Source organism: Dermacentor albipictus, chromosome 3 (genome assembly GCF_038994185.2).
Source record: "Dermacentor albipictus isolate Rhodes 1998 colony chromosome 3, USDA_Dalb.pri_finalv2, whole genome shotgun sequence".
NCBI lineage: Eukaryota > Metazoa > Arthropoda > Arachnida > Ixodida > Ixodidae > Dermacentor > Dermacentor albipictus.
In genome coordinates this window covers 19,623,838-19,640,879 of record NC_091823.1, presented here as the reverse complement: position 1 = coordinate 19,640,879, position 17,042 = coordinate 19,623,838, and the positions used below count along the sequence as shown (strand labels likewise).

The following is a 17,042-nucleotide window of genomic DNA, read 5'->3' as shown; positions in this document are numbered from 1 at the left end:
CATTACTTTCCGCAAAAGAAGTATCAAAATCGAACTTTCACCATGCGACAATTCGCTGCGCCACAACAATGTATTTTTTTTCTGTGGGGCGGAGGCACCGAAATGAAAAAAAAACGCATAGGAAAGTATGTTGGCCACAATCGAATGCCTACATCGGGCACCTAATGGGGCTACGAAATTAATACCAAAGAAAACATGAGATGATTGGCCCACTGAGAACCATACGCATACTGCTCAGTATATCCTACACCTGCGAAATGAGACTTTCCGGAAAGGTTCAGGTCAAGGAACGCGGTGCAATCCTTCCGAGTCCCCACAGTGATGGCGGCGAGCGACCATTGTTTTTTTTTTTCTCGTCTGCTAGCGAGGAAGCTTCCAAAACTCTGTCAGGTGAAAATCCACTCGGCCAGAGCAAACCGAACGCCCACCGAAGTGCACCGCGCGGTGGTCGGGGCCATACGAGAAAAACATATGCGCTCTGGCTCGCTCTGGACCCGCGGGTAGGGTAGCGAGAACAAAGAGAAAGTTGAAGAGGCTCAATGTGTCCTCGGCGAGAAAAAGTCAAAGTAGAAAAAATAAAGAGGAACGTAGTTACTTTGGCTGGCTTTAGTGTCTTGACATGGATGTTCTGGCGTAGGTTAAAAAAGTGTTGATATTTTTTTGTGTGACATGACGGCACAAATGAACCACCCCAACACATCGTCTCATTGGACCTCGCTGCGTGCTTTGTCAACTCGTCTGCTAGTGTGTTGATTTGGCTTGTCTCGTTGTATGTTCCGATGTAAGACTTTAGAAAAGTCAATGGACCTTTGGCGTCAAATGTTTATAAGAACATTAAACCCACAAAGTTCCGCAATTGAAAATTTAAAGCACAACTTTGGAAATGTCAATGCGCGTTTCACATCAAGAGCTTATGAGATTGATACCCATAAAGTTTCGCAATTGATATCCATGCGCTCCATAGATTCCGTGGCCTCAGTGAGATGCCGCGGCGAGCCCGCTCACCATCAAAGCGCCCTTGAAACTTTGTGCTCGGATGAAACTGCTTGGCGTTATGTGACTGCCGGTGTATGGGCTTTTCCACGAAATCCAGCCCGAGTTCGCTATCTTCGCGGTTAAATGTCTTTTCGACCGTCAAAAAGACACTCTAGACAAAATTCAGAGTGATTTCCAGCACCGGGGGTCGCTTCGGTCGGCGGTGCATGGACAGCACAAAAAAATTTCGGGGGGGGCTGAAGCCCCATAAGCCCCCCCCCCCCCTGGCTACGCCCCTGCTCGTGGTCCTTTGCAAAGATTGGAGTGCGGCATGAATTCGAAGGTAGCTGGCCCATGCCGTCGTCCAACTTATTTACGCTGAGATCGTTGATGAAGTGAAGAACTGCTTCTCATCGAGAACGAGGAAAAAGGGTTTATTTACAGAAATTAAATCAGTCTAACATGACTGCTTGAGAAAAAGAGTATCAGTCCAACATGACTGCATGAGAGAAGTGACTCAGTCTAACATGACTGCTCAAGAGAAGTGTCCTCAGCATTCGCACAACCACAGTTTTTATACACTCGATCCGCCGGTCATACGACGCGGCGACTGTTCGTTTACTCATCACCAACTCGCCGCTGCTCTGCAGATCAGTTTACGTACACAAAGGCAACCGCGCTCTGATGCCCGACGATGGCGTTGGCGGGGTGCCGTTCCGGGAACTATCGGTGCCGATCGAGGGTCGCTCGTTGTTCCGTTCCATGCCGAAGCGTGAGACGCACCAAAATACGTCGTCCCCACGGCAGCTTGTCCATGCGTGTCAAATCAGCTCCGCGTTGGGGAACTCCGGAATCATTGTTCACACACACCGAACTAGTTCCGTCACAATGTCGATGGGGCGGGTGGAAGGCGGCGGATTCCAGCGCAAAGGCCGCTTCTTTGAACGCCTCCCAGCTGCAGCGACGGAGAGGGAGAGGTGCGCGTCGTGTCGCCCTGTCGTAACTGTGTGGCAATCTTGTTTCGCAGCTCGCCATTCTTGACAGCGCCTCCATGGCCCGGAAAGTCTCGACTGTCTAGCGCTGACAACCGCTAGGCAGGAAGAGAACGGCTGCTGGTCAGGGGGGGGGATTGATGTCTTGGCTCGCAGCGACCACTTGTGCATTGATGTCACCGCCCCAAAACATCCAACAAGGACAGGCAACTGCAAAATGAACCCCACAACACGGCTCTGCGCCGAGATGACGTGCATTGGCTCTCACTTTAGACTCGCTAGGCTTCAAAAAAACAACAACAACATAAGTGCAGAAACAAAAAGAATGCTACATTTCACTATGCCAATTTCTGAAGCAAATTCCTGCTGACAAATTCAGCAATTAATGGAGGGAATTCTGCTGAATGAGAGGGGATTTTCTTCGCCTAAAGAAAAGCTAACACTAGTAACCCAAAAATTTAGGCGGGACCCTCAAACGCAGAATTCAAATTAGCCTGCTCAAACCATCCGCATTGCTATGCAACTTTCCCTTCTTATATCTAACGGAGAAGTTGTACTCTTGGAGAGTGAGGCTCCATCGGAGCAAGCGGCCGTTTTTGTGTGACATTTGATTGAGCCACGTCAGGGGACAGTGGTCGGTCTCGAAGATGAACTTCGCTCCGTACAAGTAACACGACAACTTCTGGGCGGCCCAAACCAAACAAGCGCATTCCTTCTCTGAAGTGCTGTAGGCTTCCTCCCTTACATTTAGTTTACGGCTGGCATAGAGGATAGGATGCTCCTCGTTATCATCGCCGACCTGACTAAGTACCACGCCCATACCTCTGTCGCTTGCGTCGCATTGAACTATGAATTCCTTTGTGTAGTCTGGCGCGCGAAGCACAGGGCGAGAAACCAATAGCGTTTTCAAACTTTGGAAAGCGTTCTCTTTGTCCTTATCCCAGTGTACGTTACTCGGTGCTCCCTTTCGGAGGGCGTCTGTTAATGGACTTGCCAATTGCGAGTAATTCGGAATGTACCGTTGATAGTACCCCACAAGTCCCAAAAATGAACGAAGGTCCGTTTTCGTGCGCGGCTGAGAAAAATCTCCAATCGTCGCTATTTTCAGCTCAGCCGGCCGTCTCATGTCCTGACCGACAACATGGCCCAGATAAGTAACCTGCGAACAACCAAACCTACACTTTTCCGCTTTCATCGTTAAGTCGACTTTAAACGTACGAAGCCTCGCATTCTTGTCGTAATAGACTTTGGCGTTCTTTTGAGCTACTGCGATGTTCTTTCCGACTAGTTCTTGGGTTGCGCTTAGCCGTTCCAGTTTCTTTAGCACGTATTCAACCGCGGTTGGACTCTCCCCTCTTTCGTACCCCATCTCTCTTAACATTCTCAGTGGAGACCGAAGTGTCCTCCCATACACTAGTTCTGCTGGTGAGAACCCTGTCGCCTCATGTGGAACCGTTCGCAAAGCAAACAAAGCTGCCGGAAGACAGTTCTCCCTGTCCTCCTTGTGCTCGTAACAGAGCGCACGCAAAACTCGCTTAAGCACCGAATGCCACCTCTCTACACTGTTTGACTGAGGGTGATAGACAGAACTGTGTATTAACTTTACCCCGCACTTTTGCAAGAATGTGGAAGTCAGTGCGCTCGTGAATACTGACCCTTGATCTGCCTGAATTTCGGCTGGAAACCCAACTCGTGCAAACACTGTCAAAAGCGCGTCTACTACTTCGGTGGAGCTGAGCTCTTTCAAAGGGATTGCTTCTGGAAACTTCGTAGCCGGACACAGCATGGTAAACAAGTACCTGTAGCCTGATTTTGTTTTTGGAAGAGGCCCTACCGTGTCTATTACAAGCCGTCTGAAAGGCTCTGTTATTAAGGGGACTACCTTCAGTGGAGCTTTCCATGTCTCTCCTGGTTTACCAGAACGCTGGCAGGCGTCGCATGATCTTACAAAGTTTTCTACATCTTTGAAACAGCCAGGCCAGTAGTATTCCATAAGCAATCTTTCCTTTGATTTGTTTATGCCTAGGTGGCCGGACCACCCATTTCCATGACAAAGACTCAAAAGGACCTCCCTATACTTAGTAGGTATGACTAACTGATCTAAAATCCTACCCTTTCGATCTCTGTAATGCCGATACAACAATCCTCCTCTCTCATGTATCGTTACGTTGCGCCTAGCAATGCCTTCTTTAGCTGTGTCACGTAATTTAGCTAAGCTCTCATCATTCTTTTGCTCAGCTGCCAGTGACTCTCTATCCACGCGTAAGAGTTGATCAAAGTTCTTTGAGGCCGGTGATAATAACGACCCTGTCTCGCTTGTGAGCGCGTCTGCTTGCTCTTCCTGCAGGCTAGAACTCTGACACTCTAGTGCTACGCTCTCATTGAGCTGGTCAGCTGGCAGGCTCTCCTCAACTGTTCTTTTGTCCCTCGGGCCTAGCTCGGATTCGGGTATTGAAGTTATTCCCTTTTCTGCTTCCGCTGGAGGAGCTTGAGCATTTTCAGCCGAAAGCGCCGCGATCTTACGAGCTTGGCCTCGGGTCAATGCCTGTACTATGCCCTCTCCCAGTTTGAGCCCTCTGTCACGCAGTAACTGATTCGAACGATTCGAAAAGATGTAGGGATACTGCAGTGACAAAAATTTGGAAACTGCAGCCTCAGTCTCTAGCTCCCCGAATGGTCCACTGATTTTGACTTTGGCCATGGGCAGACACACGCTGTGTTCTTCTACAACCTGTTTTATCCATGCTACTTCTCCGGTGAAGTCATCTACCATCACGTAAGACGGATGGACAATGTCCAGCGTGGCGGCACTGTCTCTTAGCACTCGGCATGGTTTTCCGTTAACTTGCAGGTCGTGGAGATATGGACTTAAAAGTTCCATATTCTCATCTTTTTCCTCCACGTAGGAAAAAACTACGCTAGACTTCTCGCAGTTTACAGCTATATGTCCCAGTTTGTGGCATTTGTAACAGCGAATTGGTCTAACAGATTCGAATTTTCTTTTCTGTTCTTTTTGTGCGGTTTCTCCGTTAAGTTTCTCCTCGCTCTTTTCTGCGGGCTTTTCCGCCATGTCTACAGGCTCGGATCGTCTAGTTTGCGCACCCTTATTGAACGGAAATGGTTTCCGCGGTCCATTTCGACCGTCCCAGTTTCCCTCCTCGGCGTTCAACTTTCTACGGGTTGTGTACTCTTCGGCTAATTCAGCCGCCCTTTCCACAGTGTTTACATTACCTCTGTCTTGCACCCACAGTTTCACAGCTTGGGGGATGGTTTTGTAAAACTGCTCTAGACACATGCATTCAATGATCATGTCTCTGCTGTCGTACGCTTCCGCGCTTTTAAGCCACTCGACTAGGTTGGCCTTTAAGCTATATGCAAACTCCGGATAGCCCTCGCTATCTTTCTTGCCTGTGCTCCTAAACCTTTGCCGAAAAGCTTCGGCTGAAAGGCGGTATTTCTTCAGGAGACTAGCCTTAACTTTTGCATAATCATATGCATCCTGCACACTCAATCTGGCGATTACTTCCGCCGCCTCACACGGCAACATAGACAGTAACCGCTGTGGCCATGTACTCGGGCCGAAGTTCATCTTCTCGCAAGTCCTTTCAAAATTGCTTAGGAACAAGCCTATGTCGGTCCCGACCTCAAATGGCTTTAATAGCCTGTCCATGCGGTACGATTCTGCCTCACTTGATCGACCCAGAGCGCCTTCACTTCCTTGAGACAACTCCAAACGTCTGTTTTCAAGTTCAAGTTTCATTTTTCTTAACTCGCGATCTTTATCGCGTTCCTCTCTCTCTTGTTCTTTTCTCTCTCGTTCTTCTCTCTTTTTCAGAAGTTCAAACCCCATTTCAATTTCTTCCTCACTGGCCTTTTCGGAAATTAGCTCCAATAATTCTGATTTGAGCATTTCCTTGCGTACATCTAGGTCCAGTTCCTCACCAACAATCAACAACTCGTCTCTCAGCAGTGTCCTTAACTCCATGACTGCTGCTTTACTGCCTTGATTCTGCTCTCTAAATCTAGCTAGGAAAACACAACCTAGCTAACACACAACGATCTAGCTTCCCTACTGTTCTAAACAGAACAACCACAAAATGAAGCCTAGAGAGTCAAAGCAAAAACCAAGCACTCACCGCAGATACAGCACCATGTCGCAAAGTCCATCCCACCGCTGCCACCAGTTGTCAGGATTGGGGGCTCAATCCCATCGCTCGTGGTCCTTTGCAAAGATTGGAGTGCGGCATGAATTCGAAGGTAGCTGGCCCATGCCGTCGTCCAACTTATTTACGCTGAGATCGTTGATGAAGTGAAGAACTGCTTCTCATCGAGAACGAGGAAAAAGGGTTTATTTACAGAAATTAAATCAGTCTAACATGACTGCTTGAGAAAAAGAGTATCAGTCCAACATGACTGCATGAGAGAAGTGACTCAGTCTAACATGACTGCTCAAGAGAAGTGTCCTCAGCATTCGCACAACCACAGTTTTTATACACTCGATCCGCCGGCCATACGACGCGGCGACTGTTCGTTTACTCATCACCAACTCGCCGCTGCTCTGCAGATCAGTTTACGTACACAAAGGCAACCGCGCTCTGATGCCCGACGACGGCGTTGGCGGGGTGCCGTTCCGGGAACTATCGGTGCCGATCGAGGGTCGCTCGTTGTTCCGTTCCACGCCGAAGCGTGAGACGCACCAAAATACGTCGTCCCCACCAACGTTTATAGATACTTTTTTAGTTCCGGAACTGCGCCTTCCCAGGCGGGCGTGATTTCTTCCTAGGCGCTGTGAGGGCGCTGCGGTCGCGGGTTGCGCGGTGCCGGCGTGTGCCGGTCGGCTGAACTAAAAGTTGCGGCACAGTTGCGTGTTTTCTGTGCACGATTCTTTTCGCCTGCGTTTGTCTTCACCCCTGTGCGAGAACCTTGACCTTGCAGTGCGCTCGGTTTGTGGGGCTATCGAACAGTGCGGCCGCGGACGGAAGCATTTCGTAACTCTGTTGATACGCTGTGTTTTCTCTGATGTGCCGGGCTTAGCGCAATGCCGACCTGCTACGCACCTGGCTGTACGAGCGGGTACAAAAGCAACCCTCAGAGGAGGAGGAAATAACTTTAATGTGTCCTGAGGAACCCCTCCCCACCCACTCTTGGTTTAGTGGGCGGCAGGGGTCGCGGGCCGCACCCACGTTGGGACGGGAAGCCCGTGAGCCTCCGCCCTTTCGTGAGCCCTCTGGACGGCCCGGAGCTGGGTCTGGTGGTCGTCGCTTTGCAGGGCGTCCAGCCAGTCTTCTTCTTTAGTGAACACGGTGCCGCTTAACGCGGAGCATTGCCAAAGCATGTGCGCTAGCGAGCAGTAAGATTCGCCACAATCCGGACACTGCGGCTCTACTTCTGGTGAATAACGGCTCAGTCTGCCTCTCGAGGGGAACGACCCTGTCTGAAGCATTCTGAATATCGATGACTGTGGTCTCGTGAGTTTAGCGTGGGGGAGTGGGAAGGTCCTCCTCGACAGCTGATAGTGTGTTGTTACTTCGTTGAAGGTGAGCAGCGGGTCTCGGTGCTCCCCTCCCTCCCCGCCACCTCGCTCGCCACGATCGCCGCGGTGCGTGAGTCCTCGCGCGCGTCCGTGCGCCAGCTCGTTGGCGTTGGGAAATTCGGGGTGCACGTCGGCCCCCATGTGGGCTGGAAACCATTTGACGAGGTGCTGACCCGCGGCTCCCTCGCTGCCGAGGACGGCCGCCGCTTCCCGGGATATCGAGCCCGAGGCGAATGCTCTTGCCGCCGATCGCGAATCTGTGTAGACGTGAGGACGTTCGGGGTCTCTCATTGCCATGGCTATTGCCACCTGTTCGGCCACTTCGGACGTTACCCCCTTGACCGATGCTGCGTTAATTATTGTGCCATCCCAGCGTACCGAGACGGCCGCGTACCGGTCGCTGCGCCCATACTGGGCCGCGTCTACAAATGCCGCCAGGCCCGGGCAGTTGGCGGTCGATTTCAGCAGTGCTCGGGCCCTCGCCTTTCGGCGCCCCTCGTTGAATTGCGGGTGGACGTTTCTCGGAAGCGGTTCTACCTTGAAAGTTCCCCTTACCGCCGCGCTGAGCGCAATCTTGTGTGCGTTGCACTCTGCCTCGGCATTTATCCCTGCTTCTTCTAGGATGCGCCTGCCGGCCCTGGTGGTCGACAGCCGCACGACCTGTGCCTTGGTCTGCGCTTCGATGATTTCTGATAGTGAATTGTGGACCCCTAACCGATCGAGCTGCTCCGTGCTTGTAGTGATCGGGAGACCTAGCACCCTTTTGACGCTCTTGCGCATCAGTGTCTCTATTTTGGCCGCGTCTCTCTTGGTCCATTTTAGCGCCGAGGCTACATAATTGACGTGACTCATGAGGAAGGCGTGGTAAAGTCTGATGAGACTGCTCTCGCTGAGCCCTCCTCTGCGGTTCGTCACCCTGAGGATCAGCCGGAGCATGTTCTCCGTTTTGGACGTTAGTTTCATGACAGTTTGTGTGTTACCACCTTTCGCCTCAATTAGCAGCCCCAGGATTCGTATAGTGTCCACTCTGGGAATCGGCTGGCCGGCATTCGTATGTAATTTGATCGGTATTTGATCGATCGGCGTCAAATTCCTCATGCCTTGTTTTGAGGGCCTGTACAGCAACAGTTCCGATTTGTTGGGTGACAGACGGAGTCCCGTTTCCTTCAGGTACTCTTCCGTTGTGTCCAGCGCCTCTTGAAGAGCCTGCTCGACTTCTGCGTCGGACCCTCCCGGGCACCACACCGTAATGTCGTCTGCGTACAGGGCGTGATTGACGTTGGGCACTCTCGTCAGCCGGTCAGAGAGCCCTTTCATTGCCAGATTGAATAATAGTGGGGAGAGCACCGCCCCTTGTGGGGTGCCCCTCGCGCCCAGCGTGTACCAATCGGACGTGGCCTGTCCAATTTTGATCGTGGCTTTCCTGTCTCTGAGGAAGGAGCCTATGTAAGAGTGGAATTTCCGGCCGAGCCCCATCATCGAGATCGTTTCCATTAGAAATCTGTGTTTGACCGTGTCGAACGCTTTCGTTAGGTCCAGGGCCAGTATGCCCCTGGTGTCTCTGGTCATGCCGTCAATTATATGCTTTTTGAGTAGCAACATTACGTCCTGTGTGGAGAGGCCCGGTCTGAAGCCGAAACTTATACCGAAACCCGGTAAACCACTTGCGGCGGAGAACATGCGGCCAATATCGCTCACCTCGTGCGTAGGCAAGACGGCCGAACATGCCATACATAACCGAGTATCCCGGTACATAGAGAGAGAGGGCAACCCTCAGAAGCGTCACTTTTTTGCACCGCCATCGGATCCGGAACTTCTCAGCAAATGGAAAAGAGCTATTCCCCGCGCGGACAAAGAGCTGAGCAAAACGTGCAAGGTTTGTGACCTTCATTTTGACGAAGCGGACATTTCGAAGACGTTTAAGCATATTATCAACGGTGAAGTCGTCGAGATCGACCGGGCGTACTGGGCATTGAAGGAAGGTGCAGTCCCCGTTAACTTTCCCAACCTTCCCAGTTACTTGTCGAGAAAGCAGACTCGGCGACGGTCTTCGACAAAGAGAGCTGCAGCATCTACGCACGATGTGACCACAAACAAAGCACACTTGCCCACGGAGCGACGAGAGCAGCTGACTAACCAAGAGGCGCCTGTTCCCCTGCAGTGCACCGATTTTGCTCAGATTGTCGAGAATAGTGCGACAGTTCGGCTCCCAGCCAACTGGACAACAGCAGTACTCGAAGAAGAACCAGGGCAGCGTCGGCAGATTGTTTTTTACGTGGCCGGAATGAAAGCGGGGGCGTACACAATCCTGAAGAGCGTCGTTGTGCGGGACGATATCACCTATGTTGTCCACGCAAACGGGAGGCTGCTCCGACAGTTGTCTTTTGATGTAGAGATTCGTTCTCTGCAAGATCTAGAAGCCCTGCTGCAGATTGTACACAACAAACAATTTTGCCTAGGCTGCTCTTGCAGTGATGTTGCCACCAGCAGAGCGGGGGTGAAAGTTGGAAGCACATTGTTCCACAAGGACTGCTACAAATTAGCACTCGATGGTTGCGAGTTGCGCAGTCGCTGAAACGGGCAGCCAGCTCTTGAGGCGCATAAGTTCAGCTACGTGGATCTCTGCGCGTATCATAAAGAAAAGAGTTGTTCCGCACGGCTGTGAGGAAATATTATACGTGCTGCAATAGATTCGCGCGATTGGCATGGGTAGCGAATTCGTGTGCACGCTTGACAGCCACTGATGCGCGAATGTTCATTTAAAACGCTGTTATTCTTGATATTTCCGCCATCGCTCAAAATACCTGGGCGTGCACATTACTCCTCGCACAATACGGCCCGTTTCAAATAAATCGCGAACTGGAATAGTCGCAAAAAATGCCGAGCATCTTCCCGAGAACAGTTATTTCTTCTGCAGTAGACGGCCAGAATTGGTGAGAACCTGAGATGCCGCAGCGGAACGCTGCCTGCTAGCAGACGACGCTCACTCTCCTAGCGCAACCCGTAACCGCAGCGCCACGGTGGCGAGAATCGCAACAGGCCGCTCTTTCTCTATGGGCGAGGCGGAGAGATACGGAACTAAAAAAGTATCTATAAACGTTGGTCCCCACGGCAGCTTGTCCATGCGTGTCAAATCAGCTCCGCGTTGGGGAACTCCGGAATCATTGTTCACACACACCGAACTAGTTCCGTCACAATGTCGATGGGGCGGGTGGAAGGCGGCGGATTCCAGCGCAAAGGCCGCTTCTTTGAACGCCTCCCAGCTGCAGCGACGGAAAGGGAGAGGTGCGCGTCGTGTCGCCCTGTCGTAACTGTGCGGCAATCTTGTTTCGCAGCTCGCCATTCTTGACAATATGACGCACTGCCAGTGCTGCCTCGTCGTGATAGACGCCGTCGCTAGTCCCTCTGGCTCCGCAGCGCTCGCTCTGGAAGCCGACGACGCATTTATTTCGGTCCCGTGATTGCCGACTACGCTGGTGACGAATGCGGTGCTTCTTGCCGTGCTGGCCACGTCTACACGTACCAAGACATTGGAGTGGTTCTCATACTTCCTCGTGTCGCCGTCCGATGTTGAAGCTCGGGTGCATGTTCCTGGGAATCGGTGAGACGTGCACGAATTTCTTGTATTCGTGTGGGGATTTTTGTCAGTGCGCTGGTCTTCCGTACGGAACATCCAAGACGCTTCGAGACGCAGCGTCCCGCTATCGTGCGTTGTAGCCTTTCCCTATGGCTTACCAAGCGGGTCTCTGATTTCCCGTGCCTTGTTGTACACCCCTGCCTCCTCGCGGCGAAGAGTGGCCGTTCCCGGTGGAAGTCCGAGCGCTTGCTTATACGCCTTGCGTATCAGCCGGTGGAGAGCCTCCGCTTCCGCATTGCCGAAATTTAGATGCGGTGCCGAGTTCGTAATGTGGCTCACAGTCAGAGCCTGCACTAGTTAGATCAGGTCCTGTTGGCAATTCGTTGCATCGTGCGCAAGATCTGCGCGCCCCTGTGCATGGGCACTGTCGTGCGGTGGTGCTGCAGGTGAATGCTGTGCTATATAGGAAGACAGAAATTTTATGAAGGGGGAGGAAGAAGGGCAGCCTTACCCTTGATGTATTTGTCCAGCGTCTCCGGCGTGACGTCTTTGTCGTCGAGGGTGCCGAGCTTATAGTGGTCGCAGATTTTCCGGAATGCCGCGACGAGGCCGCCCTTGCCGTCGACCGGCGTGACCACGTACACGGGCAGGCCCGTGAACTGTTCCTGGCCGCCTGCGCTGCGCTCGTGGTCGTCCGCCTCGCCTGCAGCAATCGTGGCGCCCTCCGCTTTCAACGATTACTCGTACTTCAACGGCTTGAATAACACTCCAGTCAAGTTTACGTTGATGAAACAGGGGACTGTCAAGCACTTATGTGCTTATATGTTTCTCGTTCTCCTGATCGAAGCGCGCTCGCATGTAAGGCAACATTACCGAATAAAACAATACAGCTATGACATCATGATTTACTAAAATTAAACTACGAAGTGTCACTTAGACGTATAATGAGAGATAACTTATACTCCGTCTTATAAGCGCCGCTAATGTATGTGAGAATTGAAAAAAAAATGTTATAGTTTCCAAAACACATATAGACTGGCGGTAGACACACAGCCATACCTAGCAAACGGTATCAGTCAGTGACAAGAACGCTCGGAACCGATCGACAAATTCTTCTGCGAGGCTTCGTGCCGGTGTCAGCACTATTCGCGAGAGAATATTTCGAGCTGCCCTCTTTGCTCGCGTTCTTCCAGTGGAGAGCCTGAACATCCCTAAACAATACGTACGAATATCATGTCTGCGCTTCGCATGCACCGTTGCCGCGATCGCTTCCAGTGCTCGTATTCCACCAATGAAAACGCATATTCACACTTCGCGGGAAAGCACCAAGTCTGTGCGCGTTCTCTCTTTGACTGGATTTCGCGGCCCGTAACTTAATCAGCATTGGGTATAGCCCTGGTAAAATGAGACTTGCGTACAAGCCTTCCGTGAACCGGCGCCAATTAACAGAGTCCTGTTCCAATCACCTCGCGCAAGTCTGACGCACGCATTGTCAAATTCAATCTCAAGACTACCCTTACTGCTTGGTAAAAATGTAGACGCCATACTCAGAGGGGGGAAGGACCAAAGAGGCAACGATGGCGTTCAAACCTTCAGGTCTTGCCACGACGAACTCGACGGCGCTTTTCTTGTAGCGGGCATCTACGAGGGTGTTCTTCATGATTTCCTTGAGCCTGTCCAACTTGTGCAGCAAGGTTCCTGGAACATGAACGTGCGGCATATGTTTTTGGCGAGAACGATGACGGCATCATATTAAATGTCTGACATTTAAAGTTTCACAGATGCAAGTTGGAAGTATAACTACAACGTAGATTTTGCGAGCACTTCAGCTGTCTTATGAACACATAACAAAAAGCTATAGCCACTATTCACTCCCTCTGCCCTCTATCTATCTGTCAGGTGCTTCCTGCGCGCGACTTTATGTTTATCAATGCCACGATTCTTTTTTTTTTTTACATGCATGCAGTTTGCTAAAGGAGCCTTTGCTGAGTTCACTGAGCGGTTCACTCGCGCGAACCTCTGATTCGTGCAGTCTATTTTTCATTTCATTTCATTGCTTACTTTGCCATGCACAGGATGTAAGCAGGCTGTGTAACACTACTGTTTATTTCCTCATGCTTTTGTCCGTTTCGGCTGTTACAAAGTTGTCACGATGTACACTACAGAGAACACAATCTCATAGTAAAGCTAGTAGTATGAAATTAAATAATAAGCAACAAAAACTATTTAATTAACACACATGCAGTCACATACATTGATCAACAAAGTTTGAGAGGAGCGGTGTAGAACATCTGTAACAGGTACTTTCGTGTATGTAATGTGTGCAGAGTAAAACTGAACACAGGCGCTCATGGTAGCTGCGCTGTAGGATGCAATTAGTTTCCGTAAACCACTAAAGAATGCACTGGATTTGTGAGAAGCTTGGAAGAAACCGCATACGCGATCTGTATTTTACATTCTTGATGTAACCTTCCGAACATTTACACAGTTCTGGGGCGATATAACGTAAAACTATTCCAATCTGCTTTTATTACATTTCTGCCGCTAGGACTCCACGAATGATCGAAAAATTTCCAGGCCACACCCACTTCGCCTGTCACGCGACGTCGCGAAACTCGTGAAAAATCCTCATATGATATGTCGCGTATACACGCTAATTATGCATGGTTAAGCCGAATAAAAGAAAAATAATTATTTCTCATTCTACGCCTTTTTCGCCATCATATATGAACTGCTGCGTTCCGAAAGGAACAAAAGGTGGCTGCTCGCCGATCGCCCTGGCACTGGCTACTCGGAGCTGCCGGGGTGAACCAATTCCTCTGCGTATATATAATAAAAAAGTTTCGCGTGGCACTATAAATTTTTCCAGCCCCTTCGGCACGTATGCGATATCACACTGCCTACTCTTCTTCGCCAAGAATTTCTCGTAGCGGCATATTTATCCTACCGTTGCACCCTGGCGCTGTTTTAACGCGATAGCGTTAAGGAGCTCGTGTCGCAGAAAAGCCGGTGTCGTCGGCGTCGGTGTCGGTGTCGGCGTCGGCGTCAGCGTTTTTGCGGCGTTGGCCGTGAGCGATAAATCACGGCAGGCACTCCATAAATAAAAAGCAACTTCCAAGATGGTCTGGGTGGGAATCGAACCAGGGTCTCCGGAGTGTGAGACGGAGACGCTACCACTCAGCCACGATTTCGATGCTTCCAAAAGGTACAAACGCGCCTCTAGTGAATGCGGTGTTGCCTTCGAAACGAGCCGTGGAAAGTTATACTGTGGTGTATATAGGTAATTATGAACATGTAACTTACAGAAGTCGCAATTACACGAGTAGCGAAGTGCGTTTCGCTGCATTTCTTCTGCGCTTTCCGCACACGGAGAGCCATCTTGCGGCAAACACAGAAGAGCCCCTCCTCTCCATGTACGGCGCTGCCCCGACAGATGGCGCGCCACGCGCGCATTGGAGCTGTCGCGGTTCGGACTCTCTCCCCTGACAACGCTTCGCCTCGCTCCCTCCGCAGAATCAAGCGTCCTTCCTTTCTTTAGATCACTATCTCTCTATCTCTCTGCCCGTGCCGATCACGGCGTTTGGCTGGCGTGCATCATTTCCCCCTCCGGGATACCGAGTTCTTTGGTTCGCTCCGCTTGCTCAGGCGCACGTTTCATTGCTGCGCCGAACGCCGCGTTGCTCGACCATATGGCTCGACGCTCACCGCGTCTGATGCGGGGCGCCTCGTAAGTGATGGCTGCCCTGTAGCCCATTGTCTTACACCCATTGGCGGGTCGACGGGAACGCTATCGCGTTCCACTCTTGAAGGCGAAGCTTAAGCGTCCTCCAATTTTTTCGGCCTGCCACTGCAAGCTAAGCGAGGGGAGGCGTACCAATCGCAGACGCCGGCAGCGCTCTTCTCCTCCTCCGGTTACGCTACTTTCACTGCGCTATGTCAGACCCGCTGAAACCCTCTCCACTTCTGTGCGCTCCTCGCCTCTTGTCAGCCGATCTGATAAGAAAAACGTGGCAAGGCGGGCAATGCTATTTGCATTCAGAGGAAAGTAACCACCGCGGAGAGCGTTTGATTGGGCTGTTCAAACAACGCTGCCCAGTCACCGGCCGATGTTTGCGTCGGCAGTTACGTAAGTCTGAGGAGACTGAAATAAAAACATATTGGCATAGGTTCACGTTTTACGGCTTCTGCTCTCAATTATAGCGAAAGGCAAAACGTCCACTCTCTTTATCTTCTCGGAAGAGAATTGGGACGTGGGGCGCTATAACGTAATACTATTCCAAACTTTTCTATTCCAGTTCTGCAATCAGCCTTAAGCGATTGGCCAAAAACTTTCTTGGACTACCCCCACTTCACCTGTCTGTCAGGCGACGTCACCAAAACCGCGATAGCTCCCCATCTGATATGATGTGTACACACTGATTATGCATGATTTGCCCGAACAAAAGAAAAATAGTTATTTCTGATTCGACGCCTATTCGCCATTTGCCCTCGGCTATTGGTCATGAGTTTCTGGGCTAAACCCACTTCACCTGCCTGTCACGCGACGTCACAAAACCGCAGAAACCCTCCGCGTCAAAGTGAGATGCATTAATATGCCGAACAAAACTGAATTTTCTTCTGAATAGCCGCAGGCTGCCCCGTTGCGTCACGCCACGGCCGCTGCGTCACGCCAGAAAGCTGCAGCCTAGGCCAATAGCCTCTTGAACACTCACTGCCACGTTATGTTATTCGCACTGCAAAGTATACCCACGGTGCACACAACGTGTGTATGCAAAATTTGTATAGCAAGGACAGGGGGGGGGGGGAGCAAATAAAATAGGAGCAAATAGGAGCGAATAAAAAGAGAGGCTTTATGGATCAACATGAAGAGAGCTCGAAATTGTCATAGCATTGGCGCCCACGCAGCAGTGAAGCAGGTGGCGTTTTATAATAGCGCCCGCGCGGCAGTGAAGCAGGTGGCGTTTTATAATAGGGTGGGGAAATCATGCGTCACTAACGCGCTATTTAATTTTCGTTGGGATTCACGGCTGCCCACAGCCAAAACAATGCACGCCGTTGTATACCTACGACGCTTTTTGTGAAGTTGCTGGTCAACATATGAGTGCCGCGCTTCAATTTCGCAAATGCAATATTGCAACGAAAATTGCTAATTAAAACTTTATTGAAACATTTTTGTTTCTTGTGAGCCATATTTTCCACGGTGCTGCATCTGTATCGTCTACCAAGCCTTACAGTCTGACAGCAGATGTGCAAATGCGTTTATCCCAAGTTATCAATGCAGAACCCTGTGTTGTTTGGTGCAGAAAATGAAACGGCGCGTATACTGCTACATTCGCGATCTCTGAGAACGAAAGTGAAAGGGGAGGCCCCGGGGGACATGCGCGGTATCCAAGGCGGCTGTGGTGGTGTTGAAACATCATTCATTCATTCATTCATTCATTAAGTTCTTAATTTCAGACAACAAGGTCTCGGATACAAGGGCAATGGGCAGATGTGCCCCCCCCCCCCCCTCATCTCGCCGAAAATTTTCGATATCCTCGCCTTCCTGACTACACCCGGGTGGGGGGAGCGGGGATGCGACAGAAGACCTATTGGCCCCGGGTGCCAGACGACCTATAGATACGCCATTGCGCAAGGAAACCGTACACATCAACTGGTACAAAAAAATACCTGCGCGCTGGTAAGGTCAATTTTAATGATGCTACTGCAGATTAAATATAGATCACAAGAGGTATAAACAAAGGAGAGAAAAGAAAAGGAAAGAAAGAGAAGTGAGGGGGGGGGGCTACAGTGAGCACCATGAAATGAACAAAATGAACGCACGCACGCACGCACGCACGCACGCGCACACACACACACACACACACACACACACACACACACACACACACACACACACACACACACACACACACACACACACACACACACACACACACACACACACACACACACACGCACACAG

At 50.9% G+C, this 17,042-nt stretch overlaps 1 protein-coding gene across 2 annotated transcripts in view; it reads right to left on the bottom strand.

Moving 5' to 3' along the window:
* The window catches only part of LOC139057817 (dehydrodolichyl diphosphate synthase complex subunit nus1-like), a 39,519-nt gene that overhangs the window by 8,202 nt on the left and 14,275 nt on the right, over positions 1-17,042 (bottom strand). For both annotated transcript variants that reach the window (XM_070536573.1, XM_070536572.1), the window contains exons 3-4: positions 12,668-12,775; positions 11,589-11,780 (exon numbers count right to left, since the gene is read on the bottom strand). In XM_070536573.1, coding sequence (XP_070392674.1) covers positions 11,589-11,780; positions 12,668-12,775 — 300 coding nt within the window. The remainder of the gene's footprint in view (positions 1-11,588; positions 11,781-12,667; positions 12,776-17,042) is intronic.